The 16,075-nt window shown below is 54.3% G+C and overlaps 1 protein-coding gene across 1 annotated transcript; it reads right to left on the bottom strand.

Moving 5' to 3' along the window:
- Window positions 1-9,668: 9,668 nt before the first annotated feature.
- On the bottom strand, window positions 9,669-12,429 carry TNFRSF13C (TNF receptor superfamily member 13C). Its single transcript, XM_041416871.1, has 3 exons — window positions 12,318-12,429; window positions 11,774-12,028; window positions 9,669-10,246 (listed from the first exon to the last, which is right to left on the bottom strand). The coding sequence occupies exons 1-3, from the start codon at window positions 12,427-12,429 to the stop codon at window positions 9,933-9,935; spliced, it is 681 nt and encodes a 226-aa protein (XP_041272805.1). The 3' UTR covers window positions 9,669-9,932.
- Between the last annotated feature and the right edge of the window lie 3,646 nt (window positions 12,430-16,075).

The raw sequence follows: 16,075 nt of genomic DNA, 5'->3' as shown, positions 1-16,075 counted from the left end.
GGGGCTTGGGGTGAGTTACAGCAAAGAGCTGGCAAGCTCTGGCTTTCTCCCTCTTCACTCATCCCAAACTCCCTGTCAGGGATGGAGAAGGCTTTCAAAGCAGCAAGCAAGCAAGTCTCTCTTGCCTATGGGTTTCATGATATATCCCCAAAATCTGGGTGAGCATTAGCAGGAGACTGAATGTTGAGGCAGAGGTTTATGGGCACCAGCCAGTTGCACAGCATGCTGAGTGGGCAGCAGCAGAACCCAAACACTGCTGTCCCTGAAGGACTTACTTGCTGAATATATCCACCCAGATATATAAGTAGACTGTGTAGGGCAATGCCTTAATGCTAGTGAGGGTGTAAATTGGTCCCCTGTAGAGTTACAGTCATTGGGAGAAGCAGTATGTGCTGAAATAGGCAGTCCTGCTTACTAAATCTGTAATTCCAGCTCTGGCTATATTTTCATCTTTCTAATAATATGTGCAAATATAGTAAGGATGAATCACAGGCTGCAGGCTTCAGGATTTTTTTCCCATCCTTTCTCTGCAAATCCATCATGTGGGGGAGAGGGGCTGATGGAGAAAAGGAGCTCAGACCCAGGGGAGATCCTGTCCCAACCAAGCCTAAATCCCCTTGTACATCTCTGTGCTGCCAATCCCAGCCAGGAGCCAGCGGTCCCTCCCACTCTGATTGCCTCCACCATTTCAACCCCGCAATGTAACATTCCTGCCCAGGAACATTTCTTTCCCAGGACACTCCTGAATAATTCCCAAACCAGTGGACCTGTCCCATCCCTGTCTGCATCCCAGGGCTCATACATCCCCACATCTGGATTTGCCTGCTGGGAATTTATAGCTCTGTTGCAAGGACCTTTTGCAAATGTTAATGCTTTTCTTGCGCTGGAGAGCTCTTCGGCTGATCTGCCAGAACACATTTCACACGCTTCTCCTAAAATTATGCCCTTTGCTTTTCCCGGCGTTCAAGCTGAAGCAGAGCCCGGTGTGCCGGCGGCATGCGAGGAGAGCAGCGAGTCGGCCGCGCCGGGCCGCGGGGGCAGCGGAGCGAGGGGTCAAGCGCTGCCCAAGTGAGCGTTTGCTGCGTGCTGGCTCCTGGGCAGAGCGGGGACAGCAGGGGCCCGCATGGACACTCCCTGGTGCGTGGGTTTCCTGAGTGGAAGCTGGATCACAGGATCCTTCGAAGCAAGGCAGGATTCAACACCGTCCCTGTGACAGCGCGCATAAACCTGGGCTCAAAGCACGTCACAGTTTAGGCATGGGCATTTTAGCTGCGGAGGGCTCTGGATTTGGGCTGAAAGAAAGGGATGAACTAAAGCTCATTTTAACACCTCCAAGGCCAGCAGTTCCCCCACAGTTTCTCTTTGCTGGAACCCATCTGTGCTGGGCTGTAGACACTCCCTCCAGAGCATTTAGCCATCTCCTGCATTGCCACTGCTGCTCTTTGTGCCAGGAGCAGGAACACTGGATGTGCCCCAGCAGGTCCCTGCAGCTGAGTCCCCTCTGCTCCATCTTCTTCATCCCTGTGTCTGTTGTATTCCTCTGTGTGCTCTGCATCCCTCACCTCTGACCATACTCCTCACCTTCTACCACATCCCCCACCTGGCTCTGCATCCTTCAAATGCTCCTGCATTCTTTCATCCCCTGCATCCCACGACAGTTTCTATAACTTCCCACATCCCCTACATCCCCCACATCCTCTGCATCACCTCATTCTGCCATCCCAGAATATATGAGGCTTACAGGGAGCTTGCAATTACCTTAAACTGTAAATGAGGACATTTAGTGTTTACTGTCCACCAGCAGGGTTCCCCCAAACATCCCTGTTGGGAAATGCCATGAGGGGATCCGGATTCTGTCCTGCCCCTGGCCCTCCCCAGCCAATGCTGGCTGTAAATAGTTAGTCATGACTATCGTCTCTGTGGTTGGAGCTGCTTAAGTGCCTCTTAAATGACTCACTGGGGAATTTTTATTATATTTTTTAATAACTCATGGTGTCACTACAGGGCATGAAGTTTGCTTTGCTGAGTTTGTTTTCCTGTTCCCTTGCAGAGATAAATAATTGAGGACCTGAAGAGCAAACCCAGAGAGATCACTCCTGGGAATACACTGGGAAATGTGTCACCCCAGAAGCATTTAAAGATTTAATTTTGATATTAGTGGTGAGGGACAGGAAGAAAGACAAAAGGGAATTTGTCAGGAGTGTATTAAGGGGGCAGGAGAGGCTGGGGCTGTGGCTCTGAAAGGGGCTTGGGAGGGAGTTAACAGGTCTCTCCTTGCACCTCATCCCAATCCACTGCTCCAGTTCTTTCTGACTGTCCATCACAGGATTGTCCAGTGCCAAAATGATGCTCCCTCTCATTTGGGGAAGGAAGTGTTTTTACCAGCTCACGCCGCAAATAAACTAGGACCACCCTCAAGGGAGGCCAGTGGTGGCCATGAGAAACCAGCAAGGGTGACCAGCTGCAGCCTCCCTCCTGTTCTCATTCTTCTCCAGGGAAAGGAGACTGGATCCCTTCGGTGAGGGTTGAGGTCCTTGTCACAGAATCACCAAGTCAATGAGGTTGGAAAAGCCCTCTGAGATCATCGAGTCCAACCTGTGACCGAGTACCACCGTGTCAGCCAGCCCATGGCACTGAGTGCCACGTCCAGTCTTTCCTTAAACACCTCCAGGGATGGTGACTTCACCACCTCCCTGGGCAGCCCATTCCAATGTCCAATCACCTTTTTTTCTGAAGAAATTCCTCCTATGTCCAGCCTAAGCCTCCTCTGAAGCTTCAGATTTTATCTTCTTGTTCTGTTGCTGGTTGCCTGGGAGAAGAGACCGACCCTCACCTGGCCACAGCCTTCTTTCAGGCGTTTGAAAAGAGTGACCATGTCACCCCTGAGCATTCTCCTCTCCAGGCTAAACACCCCCAGCTCCCTCAGCTGCTCCTCACAGGACTTGTGCTCCATCCCCTTCTCCAGCTTCTTTGCCCTTCTCTGGACACACTCCAGCATCTCAGTATCATTTTTAAATTAAGGGGCCCAGAACTGGACACGGGACTCAAGCTATGGCCTAACCAGTGCCAAGTACAGGGGAAGAATCACTTCCCTAGTCCCGCTGGCCACACTATTCCTGATACAGGCCAGGATGCCATTGGCCTTCTTGGCCACCTGGACATCTGGATGTTCCACCAGATGTCAATCAGTACCCCCAGGCCCCTTTCTGCCTGGCTACTCAGTCCCCAACCTGTAGTGCTGCTGGGGGGTTGTTGTGGCCAAAGTGCAGAACCCAGCACTTGGTCTTGTTAAGCCTCATATTGTTGGATTCAGTCTGTCCATGTCCCTTTGCAGAGTCCTCCCACCCTCTAGGAGACTGACGTTCCCCTCTAACTTAGTATCATCTGCAAATTTGCTAATGCGAAACTATTGGACATCATTAGAAATGCTAATGGAGAAGGCAAACATTTCAGTTAGGAAAAGAGCCTTTTTTATTTTTTTTATTATCCAAAAAACTTTTGCAGTGCTGAATTTAAATCACCAGCTTTAAAATTATCCTCACTTCACAAAGAATTAACAGCCTTACCAAATATTATTATTGTCACAGAATAAGAATGGCAATTATTTTTGGCGGAGGAGGAAGATGATCTTTTGTGTGTCACCCCCACTATAAAACCCTATTTAAATTGCCATCCTCAGCTCAGTCTTGGCCACAGTTTTTGGCTGCAGGTGCCTTCATCCTGGAGTTTTGCCACTCCACAAAATGCCGGCACTTCTCAAATCAGGAAGCGACATCTGGGTAGTGGGACCCAGTCAGACTGCAACCCCCGTAGGGAAGGAAATGAGAAAGACATCTGCATCATTGAAACCTTACAGGACAGCAGAGTGTGTGTGTGAGGGAAGATGGGGGAATCTCCTGAGAAATCCCTCCTGCCAACATGCCTCCTGTGGCTGTCACCCAAACCCCTACACTTGCCCATTGATCCAAGCTCAGAATAGCTCCTGTCAGCAGCCAGGGACCTGTGGCCAGCTGACACTGGAGACAGCAGATGAAGGACATGGGCTCTGTCCCCATAGCACCCCACTGCTGGCGTCCTCCTCCTTCTGCACCGCCGTGGCTGCACCCTGGGCTCTCATCACAGCCCCATGCTCAGAAAAAGAGGGAAAAAAGAAGAAGCAACATAAGGCAGGAGAAGGAGGGGAGGATGCAATGCAGCTTGGAGCAGGGCACGCTGCGCCATGTGCTCTAGCTCTGGCACCAGCCACCTTGCTGCCCAGATGACCCTTTTGGGGGGGGGTCCAAAACTGGATCCTTACTTTTGGGGATCTTCCACATCCCATGCCCACTTCCACAGCCCTTTGGGAATGCCAGCTTCCCAGCAGGAGGAGAGCCCTGCATTCCTTGGAGGTGTCCCTGGGAGTGAGGGGGGTCAGCCCCTGTCACAGCAGCACCTCGAAAGGAGTGCAGAGGCTCTTCCTGCACAATCTGCCTGTCACTGCCGATTACTTCAGGTGTCACATGAGGTTTGTGTCACTCGGCAAGGTTCTACTTGCCTCGCTAGCTGTGACTAGGATGCAGAATGGGTTTTAAATGACCCCATTTGCTGTGGGAGAGGGGGAAGTTACCCTCCAAAGCCCAGGGGATGTGCAGGTTTGCCCTATGCCTGCCTTGGGCCTTTTCTTGGAGCATCCCCTGAGTGGGGCCAGGCCGATGCCATAGGGCTGAGCATGCTCCTCCATGAGGCTGAGCATCTTCCCTACCGAGCATAACCCTGACCCTGCATCCCCAGAGTGCTCTGGGGAATGAAGGTCCTGGGCACCCTGAGAGCATTTGGGACAACTGCTAAGGGGCAGGAAGGGGGTTTCCCTCACACCCCACTATCGTCTCTCTGCCCAGGTGCAGCTGCAGTCTGGCAGGTAGCTCTGGAGGCAGGTGGCATCACCCCAGGATTCGGGTGGAAGGGGCTGTGTGAAAGGGTTTGGAGGGGGTTTTGTGCAGGTGGGGTTTCTCCAGGCACTAAAGCTGAGTGCATTGCAGTCCCTGTCCAATTGCTCTGGTTGCCGAGGTCCGGTTTTGGGTGCTCCCTGGAAAGCCCAGTGTAGTGTCTTCACTCCACAGTGATGGGGAAAATGTGGGGCTGTCCCTTGGCCAGCTCTTTCTGCCAGGTGAGCTTCTGTCTGCTCACCACAGCTGCTCAGGTGGTTTTGGGCTGTTCCCTCACTTTATACCCCTGGGAAGCTGCTCGCTGATCACAGCCAGCAAAGCCGGGAGCTGTGGGGGCGGCCCCAGGGGAGAGCGTCAGCCCACAAAAGCAGTGAGGAAATCCCCTCCATGCCAGGTACCCAGGCAGGCACTGTGCCCCCTCCCGCAGCTCCCTCGGCACTCTAAAACACCGGCTATTCTATGGGGTGTGTGTTTGTGTGTGTGTGTGTGTGTAGATATTGTGTTTGAAAATGACCAGTGCAACATCTCTGCCTCTCCCTGATGTGCCTGTGGACCGAAGTGATCCTGACACTAAGCAAAGGAAAAGGAGGCTGATCGAAGCTGAGTGGAATTTTTTTTTTCCAATCTTTCTTTAAGTGCGAACACCATCTGTCTCCCCCAACTCTGTCAGCGCTTCCAGTCCCCAGGCAGCTTCGTTCTTCCTAATTACTGTCATTAGGCACTGGGTAGCAATTAGGGAGGGATGCTGATGAGCAGCATCAGGAAGGCTGTGGTCCCCTGACAGCATCGCACAGGGAGCTGGCCAGCCCTTTCTCTCCCTGGCCTTTTCCACTTGGGGAGCTTGTGGGTAGCACGGTATTTTCCTTTTTGGCAAAGGCTGACAGGGAGGGGATGGAGAAGAGAGGTGCTAGGTGGCAGGTCCATGTCCTGGAGAATGCTCAGAGAGGTCTGACACCACTGGGAATGGGCTGCTCAGGGAGCAGGATGATGTTCGAGGTCCTCAGTGCTGTTGTGGGATGGAGCAGCAGCTCTCTGTGCCTCTGGCTGCCCCACAGGTGTCCAGTCACCAGCGACCATTTCTCCTGGGCAGCCCAGAGGCCACGGTGCTGGGCTGTGTGACAGTCACACCCAGCTGTCACCCTTCCATCTGCCCCAAGTGGGGCTGGCCACAAGCCTGGTCCCCTGGCAGCCTTGGGGCACTGTCCCCGTCCCTGCCGGCGTGTGGTGTCAGTGCCACCTCGTGGCAGGCGCCCCGGGACTGCTGACCTCTCTTCTCCTGCCACGGGTGCTCCCCGAGACTGCAGGGCACCCGCGTGTCGCCGTGCCACTGCTGGCGCTGGGAAGTAAGAGATGGTAAGGGTCCCTGTGGGATGGGATGAGATCCGTGTTCCGCGAGCATACGATGGGGCGGCCCCACAGCCCCGTCCTTGCAGCAGGTGGGGGGATCAGAGGCTGCAGCCAGAGACAGACAGACCCTGTTGGAGGTTTGCCATCGGGACATTACTTCGTGTATGGGATGAAATGGTGCCCTCTTGCCCTGCCTGCCCTGCCTGCTGTCAAGACCCTGCCCATGGAGGGGCAAGCTGGGTCTGCGGGGGCCTGAGTGGGCTCTAGGCTGGAGTAGTTGGATCTGTGGGTGAACTATCAGGAGACTAAACTGGTGGGTGAGCCAGTAGTGGGAGTGGAGAGGAGCAAGTGAGGGAGGAAAGCCTCACTTTGGAGTCTGGGAAGCCTATGGGGTTGAGAAGGGTTTGGCAGACACGACTGGTTGCTGCAGGAGACCCTTGGCCAGGTTCGTCTCTTCACATTGCCGTGCACTGTTGGCCAGCTGGCTCCTGACTCTGGGACCATGGACAAAAACAAACTCATGTCCAGAGCTGCACCAAGACTTCTTTCCTTTACCACCAGCATTTTTGGTGAGACTTGCAGGAGCTCAAATACGCTCAGGACCTACTCCAAAACAGGGTCTGTGGAGTTGAAATGTCTAGGGAGATACTGAGGTGATTTTGCAGTGAGGAGGGTTTTAGCCTCAGTTGCTTTCTCTTGCCCAGGGGTTTCCTCAGACTTTCCCCTGGCTCTCTCTAAAACCCCATGCCCCTGCATGCACCCAAGTGAAGCCCAGCTTCACCAGCCTTTCAAGGCAGTTGTGCAGGCAGTGCCAGGCTGAGGAGGAAGCACAGCTCCTGCCTCACAGAGGGAAGTGAGAAACTGCTATGGAAAGTCAAAGACAGGCAACATCCCCACCCCAACCCCCCAAAAAAAGACTTTCCCCAGTCCTTGTCCTAATGGCCAGCTCCTGGCATGGCTGTGGGGAAATGCAGGTGGTCAGGTTTGGCTGGTTCCTGGCCATGCAGGTGGCCATATATAGGGAATGTGTTGATAAAGCCACTGCCAGGGGAGCCTCTTCAACTCAAATCCCTGCTGTACCCCAAGGTCCATCATGCTGGAGACCCCTAAAGCCAGGAAAATGGGGACCCCATTCAGACCTCTGAGCATGCATTGATGATGGATTCACTTTATTCTTTAATTTTTACTGCCATATTTTTAATCTCTATTCCCTTGGCTTCCCATGCAGACAAAACGGAGAACCCTCTACCCTGTACATAAGGATGGAGAAGCACACAGAGCAGGTTACAGATCCCTCCTGGGCAGACTGAGCAGAGGGGGAGCACTGCCCCACCACAGCTGGCAGACATGATGCAGGGAAGGCACCTCACAAGCCATAACAGAGAGGAGATCCAAGGGGCACTCCCTGCTCGAGGAATACAGTGTGGATCCAATTGCCACTCTGCGTGCTGCAAATGCCAGTGGCATCCCATACAGGGAGGTGTCTGGCTTAAGCTCCAGCAGACATGAGAACAGAAGTCCTTACCTGAGCAGAAAGAGGAACTTTTTCAATAGGATTTGTAGGGGTGTTTCTTTTTCAAATTCCCAGATCATCTGGGGTGGGTAGTGCATCCACAGGGCTGGGCTGCTGCTGTCACTGGGAGGAAAGTGGAGGTGGATCCTGACAGTTCTGCTCCATTTTTTTATCACCCCCATCTCCCGTGAAACAGGTTGCTCTGTCTCCCAGAAGCAGTTCTTCTAATGACAAACCATCTCCCGACCTGGCTTTGGCTCTTTTCCCCATTCCACATACACACAGGTCGTTTGAAGTTACTTCATAGGGTTGGGTGCGGAGCATGAGGATGAGATGTCTGATTCGTGCCGTGGCAGTACCCCCTCTGCAAAGGGCAGCAAGGCTGTTTGGGTAGCTGGGACACCAGCCTTTGAGCCCCCAGTTTCTGCCACAGGTGTCTGGAGCCCCAGGAGACAGTCACTGGGCACGTGAACCACCTCTTCCACCATCCTCAGCCCCAAGGCTGAGATGGAGATCCATCCCATCCTAGATCATGTGGAGCCTCAATCAGATGAGGGTTCACCTCTGCCAGTCTGTTAAGGTCTGGGAGAGGAATTGTGGTGAGTAATTTTGGCCTTGCTCCTGTGGCAGCACCTGTGGTTGCCCTTATGTGACAGATTATGAGTCTGACTGCAGTGCAGAAAGGGGAGAAGAGAGGTGGTCACCCTTCAACAGTAGCACCTGTCCTGCAGCCCCAGAGAGAACTCAGGCTTGGGCAGGGAGTCACCTTCCCATCATCAGAGGGCCATCCCCTCCACACAGTGCCTCCAACTGACCTTACTGGGAATATGGCACTCAGTGGCCATTAGTGCCTGGTGTCAGTGCCCCCAAACCTTGCTTGTCCAGCTCTGTTCAGTGTCCAAAACCTCCCAGACAAGGAAGCCACCTCATCTAAGGAAGAGCAGACCCAGAGATGGTGCTTCATGTAAATAACCCCTCAAAGCACTTCTAAGTGACTAATCACCTTCTCCAGGGGCTTCTCACCCAACCCAGAGTCTCTGTTCAGCCAGGGGGCATGAGCTGCTGTAATTACTCAGAATCAGCAATCCCAGACGAACGAGTTCACTTCCCAGACAGAGCCCTTCCTGTGCAGTAAAGGCACTTACAGGCGGATGAAGAAACCCACCTACGGGGAAATGCCTGTGATCAGCAATGCTGGCCAGCTCTGGCACACAGGCAAAGCCTTGAGGACACTGTCATAAATTAAGTCATCCTGCCTACGCTCACATCACTCCCTGACTGCTTTTGTGCAGTGTGGAAGCATCCATCCCAAGTGACACACGGTATTTCTGCAGTGACAGTGAGCTGAAGTGACGGTTGTCTGGGGCTGTAATGACACGTCCAGGGAGCTCCTCTGGACTAGCTGTCTCCACTGCCTGCCCCTGGTCCTCCCTAACTTCAGGGAGTATAGATCAAAGCAAGGACAGATTTTTCCCCCTCTTCACTGCTTGGGAAGGCAAACTTTTTTCCTATCCCCAGGGTACCTGGCTGTGGAGGGGGTTCCCATGAGTGCCGGTGGATGCCTGCCACCATGTGAGAGAGCCCAGAGGGTGGGAAGACCTGGGTGTCACAGAGTGCAGAAGACAGGGCAGCAGGACTCTAAATGGAGTAGATGCTGGGTGTGCCTTGCTTCATATCACCTCAAGTCTACTTTTATTGAGGTCAGTAGCAAAAATCGAGCTACTGCTGTGTGGGATTTGGTCCTAAAGTAACTCCCTGCTTCCTTTTCCCCTGGAATTTCTGGTCTTCCAGCCCCATGTTCCCAGCAGTTACCCATTCAGCAGGAGACCTGTCCAGGCACAACAGCTGCCTTGCAAAGGGCACAGCAGTCGCTGCCACACGCCCTCCTCACAGTCTGTGTCTCTGCCTCCTCCCAATGGTTCAGCCATGTCAGCTGTCGACAGTTCATTGTAACTCAGCATGATCCACTTTGGCTTCCTCCAGCACTTACAGGTGTAACCTGGGGCTCAGCACAAAAAGGACAGTCATCTTAAAAGGCTGATCTTGGTCCTCATGGAGCTCACACCCATGGAAGTCTTCACTCATCCAGGAACAAGCTGTCAGTGTCCACAGGGATTGGCCAGAGCTCTCCAGCTCTCCCCTTGTCCTCAGACTCTCTCCTCTCTGGCGCAGTTCTGGGTGGTTTTGGTGGTGACCAGCGCTGTGGCCCCCAGCTCAGTGGCCGGCAGTGGGAAGCTGTGGTTGCATTCCTCAGGCCGGGGGTACACAGCGGAAAGCAGGACAATGTCGCCATCAGCATCGCCCTGGCAGCACGGCCTCTGCTTTGCCCTGGCTTTCCTGGGTGTCCCTGGCATCTTCAGGCTCCCAACAAGATGCAGGCATGGGGCTGGGTTCAGGGCACCCTCTCCCTCTGGCATGGCAGAGTCCTGGCTGGGCAGGGGGCTGGCGATGTCTATGTTTTCTGGGAAGGGACAAGAAAAGGGCTCATGGACACCGTCCTGTCCCCAGGGGAGAAGATGGATCTGGAACAGGAGGAGTCTGCAAGGTTCCCACATCTCTTCTGCTGCAGAATTTATCCTGCTTACAACCAGTGGGCTTTTCCCCCGCTAAAAGGCAAGAGGGAAGGGCCGAAACTTGCACTTCCACTTCGAGTCCTCTCGCTCAACCCTGCTGGCAGCAGAAGAGCCCAGCCCATGGCAGCTTGCCCTCCCCGACTGCCTCCCACTTAAAAATAGACTTGTTTACACACATTGAACGCAGGCGTGTGCCTCCAGCCCCAAGCCTCCTGCCACTTCCCACACATCCAGCGCCACAGCACTGGGCTTGCTGTGTGGTACAGCCTTGGGGGACACGGGGGATGCGGAGCAGGGTACGCAACAGGAGACTGAGTAGTGCCTCCATAATGGCCAGATCTCTCTCACTGCTGGATTTCTCCCTTCTCTTTCGCTTTTGGTATTTTTTCTAGGCATGTGCGTCATGGGCTGTCACAGAGCAAAAAGGCCCCGGGTAATGTCCCCCTGGTCTGAGTCACCATCCGGCAGTGCCAGAAGTGTGCAGGCAAGCAGGGCACAAGGACCAGCCACCCCACTGTGGACACCCACCTGGGTGGTGGGGCAGTGGTGCATGCCAGCAGCCCTGTGTGGCAGCCCCTCCTGGCGGTCCTGGACAGCCATACCCCCTACCTGGGGATGGGGAGGGGTGAAGCCAAGCAAGACCACTTTGGAGAAGATTGTTCAAGGGTGAATCAGTGCCAGTGCAGGGACCCCCGAGGGAGGAAAGAGCCGCCCCAGCAAAATGGGCCATCATGGAGCAGTGTGGCCTTATTCTCCTGGAAGTACCCTGCTAGGAAAGGCTCAGCCCCATTCCTTGAACCCCAGCCCTAATTTTGATGCAGCAGATAACCCTGTGCAGTGCTGCAGTGTACTGTCAATGGGGCTGGCCCTGACATCCCAATGAGGTCTTTGGGATGCATCTTGGAGGATGCTGGGTATCTCGAGCACAAGAAGCAAGCTGGTGGTCCACACAGGACCCCCACGGCAGTGTCACAGGGAGAGGCTGCCTCTGGAGCCATCCCCAGGTGTCCACCACTGCTCCCACTGTTCCCACTCCATCCATGTTCCTCTGGCTAGTGGGGGAGAGGGCTCTCACCAGGGAGCTCACCAAGCTCCTACTTACCAGTGCTCCATACGTGTCCCCTGTGGAGAGGACATGGTGCCAGGACATGCTTTAAACAAACAAAGGCACAGGGACGGATGGTTCAGCAGGGCTGTGCTGGCAGTCAGATACAGGCATAGGTTCCCAGGGAATGCAGGACACTGTCACTCAGGCCATGATTCAAGTGTCCCAAAATGCCATGGGATGCCTGTGGAGCTGATGTTGAGGTGGAGGAGCTAGCCTGGGCTGTGCCTCAGTGGAGCCAGCAGTAAGTGATCCCATCTGCCCCAGCGTCCTCAGGGTGTTGTGGGAGAGAGAGGAAGAGGTCTCCTACCTTTGTCCTCTTCATCTGCTGCCTTTCTCTTTCTCCTTCGTTTTCCCTCCTTGCAGGCCAGGAAGACACAGACGGCAGCCAGAACCAGGACGAACCCCACCACCACCGGGACCCCGAAGATCAGGAAGGTGCTGGCCCGGGGGGGTGCCAGGGTGGGCTCTGCTGTGGGGTGAGATGCCGGTAGTGTCAGGAAGGGGAAAGTTGAAGGAGGACGGAGGCCAGCAGCACTTTTCACCTGCCTGGCTGGCCTGGGGGCTGCGGTCGCAGGGAAGTGCGGCACTTAACTGTAACCCACCTGCCACCAGTAACAAAATATCCCCCTGCTTGATGAGATCCCTAGGCTGGATCATCCAACTTCTCCCTACACCATGTTCCTCTCACTGTACCTGGCTGCCCTGCTCCCCTCTGCTTTAGATAGAGGTGGTGCTCCATCCTCCATTGCCACCTCCATAGCCATCCCCGTGCCTGGGGTGCCCCCAGGCCCCTTGGCCAAACACCACCCAGCCCTGGGGAGCTCAGACTGCAGCTGCCCTTGTCCCCTTACTTGTGTTCTCCTGGAACAGGTCGGAGCACTTGATGCACGACTTGGTCAGGGTGTCGAAGCACTCGAAGGAGAGGCAGGAGGAGGCAATGGCAGCTTTTCCTGATGAGGACATGGCAGAGTGGGAGTGAGAGCCCAGCTCTTGCAGGGCGTAGCAGTGACAGGGCCGCCGGAGTGTGAAATCGCAGCGCCCCAGGCCCCGTGGCAGAGGGAGATACAGTCTGTCAAGCTGCGTCGTCTCCCTTGGGGCTCACAATCGCTGTGCTTGGCCTGGGGCGGATCTTCACCAGGGAGGAGGAGAGCAAGCAACCAAGCCCTACCCCTGCCTGCCTTTGCAATGTGCCCTCAAACTACCCCTCTCCTCCAAAATATGCTCCCGAAATCCCCGCAGCCCCCCGTGTGCCTCAGCCACGCAGCACCTCGTACCCAGGGGTATTGTGTCCCAGCCCGACCTCCTTGATCCTCACTCCTCCCCTGCCCACCTGCGTGTTGCCCCCAGCCCAGGAATGTCCCCCAGCCTGCACCCTCCTTTGCTTACACTGAAAAGCCCCCTCAGTGTCTACAGGAGACTTTCCTGTGCACAGGTCTTTACAAGACTCCATCCCAGGGGCACAGATCTGGCTTGGATTGAAAATGCAAAGGGCCAGAGGAGAAAAGAGTGAAAGGGCACTGATGTTTCCCCTTTTAAAAGCTCCCACTGCCCCGAGGACACATCCTGCCAGTGAGTGCTCTGCAAGGAGGCCAGCTGTTTTGTGTTCTTCACTCTTACTGATGGTGCTCTCCATCCTCTCCAATGCACCTTGCTCTCTCCATCCTCTCCAGTGCAGACCCAGACTGTGGCTCCTCAGCACCATGTCTCATTCATCAGATCTTCAGATCTGGTTTTGCTCAGTAAATGTGCAGGGCATGGGCAAAGCAGGTCACACCAAGCAAGCCTGGTCCTCAAACCATTGGAAGAGACTAAAAAAATCCTTTAATAGTCTTAGGCATTCCTGATCAGGAGCAGGTGAAATGTTCCACCACCAATACCCACACATCAAAGCCTGATGCTTGAGACCTGAAAAGATGTATTTCAGTGCTGTAGGTGCATCTCTTCCATTCCTACTCAACAAAAGTCACATCTTTTTCTTCACTCCATGGGCAAGAAAGGAGCCAGCCACAACTGACCTGCCCTACCCAGGAGATCCCTAATAGGCTTTACTGCTGGAGTCATGTCCTTCCAGCAGCTACAGCATCTGGACTCCTAGTAAGGCCTCTACTGCCCACTGTCCTGGATCAAAGCTGGGAGGGGAGGAGGAAAAAATCCAAAGGGTGCTCTGGCTCAAGGTGACCGAGTACCAGGTGCCCCCAGCTGGCAGCTGAGGTCCTCTGAGACAGGCCTGAGGACTTGGTCCCTGAATGTGCCTGCTCCTCACCAGTGACTGTTGGACAAGCTGAGCGCACAGGCTCACATCCCACCTCCTGAAGATGGGAGTAGGATGCAGTCACCAGCTCCCCACGCTAGATCTCAGCCCAAGTACGTTCTTTGGTACTCCATGCCCTGCAGGGGAGGAGCTGCCATACAGCACATCTCCCTCCCTGCCAGCAGCATTTCCAGGGGATAGTTTGCATCACAGCAATGTCAAAGCAGCCCCAACACAGTCTCAGCCCCACTATGGACGCCGCAGGGTTCCAGGCAAGCCAAAGTCCCAAAAAACCTGGTCACTGCCCACCAGTCCCATACCTACTGTGATTTCACTTCTTCCAGGCAGTGTGCCCAGGCACTTGCTCCCTCACCCCTGTGCCGTGCCAGCAGGAATGGCTGAGAGAGGGCTGTGGCTGCACTGAGGAGCTGTGAGAGGCCAGCCATCCTTGTGTCTGTGGCTCAGCTATTCCCACTCCATCTTAGTCAAAATAAAACTCCCTAGTCAAGTGGGGGCATGCCAAGCACTTCCCTCTCTCAGCACAGCCCTGAGCACAAATGGCACGAGAGCTCAGCACCCTCTGCCTCGCTGCTTGCCCTGAGCAGGCTGCGTTCACCCTGCTCGTACCTGCTGGGGGGCTGGGTCAAACAGCAGCACATCTCTCCATGTCCCACTTCAGCTGACCCTCTGCCTCTCACACACCCCAGGTGAGGAGCAGGGCTGGGCTGCAGGCATGGGACTTGGAGAGCCAAGTGTCCAGCAGCAGGAAGGGATGGAAAGCTGTGATGCAGAGCCATGACCCACAGCAGGGAGAAAAATAAAAGCAAAGGCTCACTCCAGTCCACATCTGAGCTCCACAGTAGAGAGACTTGGCAAGGAGAGGGCACCTGGAATCTTCACTGTCCCCAGTAGGCAGCTCTCAGAAGTGTAGGGTCTAGGGCCAAGAAAATACCTTGTCTTGTGTGCTGGTGGGGCTGAGGACATGCATATAGGATTCCCACACAACATCTGGTGCTCTGTCAGGATATCTATCCCCAAACCACCTCCCTGCTCCCAAGGCTTTGCTGTTCCTCTTACCCTCGGGTGTTTCCACTTGCTAGTCTCCTTTTCCCAAAGAGGTATGCTTCTCCTTCATTCCAGTTTTCCTCACCTCTCAAATCCCCCACTGTACTTTCCCCATGTCAATCATCTCTCAGGGACCCCCAGCCCCTGTTTCTGTGGGTCCCACCACAGGACTGTCACCATGCCACTCTTCCTCCTGTCTCTCCTCCATGCTTGGCCTAAAGTGCAGGGTGAGAAGGGGTTCCCAGCATCTGCTCTACCACACTTACAGCTTAACTCTGTGAGCCCAGTCAAACATGCACGCTGGGGAAAGCCCAAAGCAAGTAACCTACACAGTGCTTTCAACATGGAGGGCAGGATGTACATTAAAGCTCAGGAGCTGACAGATCCCATTCCAGTACATGGAAAGAAAACTTGAAGAAAACTTGGAGCCCAGGGATGGCAGCAGTCATGCCCTCCTGTGAACGAAGCACTCCCAGGTCCTGTTACATGCAAGGAGGTTGCAGCCTCATTGCTGCCACTGACATTACCCTATTCCCCCCATTTTCACATCCCTCTTTATCAGGTTCTACAGGTCTTCCCTGCCCTTGTCCCAGCTTGTCCACCTCCTCCTGGGCCAAGAAGACATGTCTGAATTTACACATAATAATGCTTACTCAAGGAGAAAACCAGTGCTGACTACCCGAGCAGCACTCACATGTGGGCCTGCTCACGAGCACGGCCCAGGTTCTGGGCATCAGTTGTCCCCCTTTTCATCTCCCCCATCTTTGCCTCCTCTACCCTTCATAACTGTGCTTGATTGTTTTTGGAATAGCAAAAGTTAAAGCTTGGTGAGTAGTTTGAGCTGTTTGCATCTCAGAGCTGAATACGCTTGATAATCGCACAAATGCATAATTAAAGAGCAAGAAAAATGACTCACTGGATAAGGAAATGCGCTTTTCTTATCTCCTCTGCAGAGAAATGAAAACCCCAGGAGCCTGGGTCTCTGGCTAAGTCCTTTTATTAAACAAATAAACCAGAAAAGATATCAAATGAGCAATTCAAGAATTATGCCTTCATCTCAGAGTCAGACAACTCGATTTCCAGTGCCGTTTGCTCCCATCCCACACCTGGAGAGCCGCCTTTGGCTGAGGTCAGCTGAGATCCCTGGGATCCCTGTGGGGGACAGGGCAGTGCTGGTGCTCCAGGAGCACGGAGGGTTGGCAGTGGCCTGCGAGGGCCCGTGCACACATGAGTGACTGGACTCGTGTGAGCGGTTCCTCTGGTGTCAGGGGGAGGTGAAGTGACTCACGCACG

Source organism: Onychostruthus taczanowskii, unplaced genomic scaffold (assembly GCF_017590055.1).
Source record: "Onychostruthus taczanowskii isolate IOZ18803 unplaced genomic scaffold, ASM1759005v1 scaffold53, whole genome shotgun sequence".
Taxonomy (NCBI): Eukaryota; Metazoa; Chordata; class Aves; order Passeriformes; family Passeridae; genus Onychostruthus; species Onychostruthus taczanowskii.
The sequence above is the reverse complement of the archived record's forward strand: the minus strand, read 5'-3'. Positions and strand labels throughout refer to the sequence as shown.

Bases quoted from the DNA above. Each gene is read 5' to 3' on its own strand.
- TNFRSF13C (XM_041416871.1), bottom strand. From the start codon at position 12,429: ATGTCCTCATCAGGAAAAGCTGCCATTGCCTCCTCCTGCCTCTCCTTC. The intron at 12,029-12,317 runs GTAAGGGGACAA...CTGCGACCGCAG, and splicing joins CCTGTTCCAGGAGAACACAA to CCCCCAGGCCAGCCAGGCAG. The intron at 10,247-11,773 runs GTAGGAGACCTC...GTCCCTTCCCAG, and splicing joins AGCAGATGAAGAGGACAAAG to AAAACATAGACATCGCCAGC.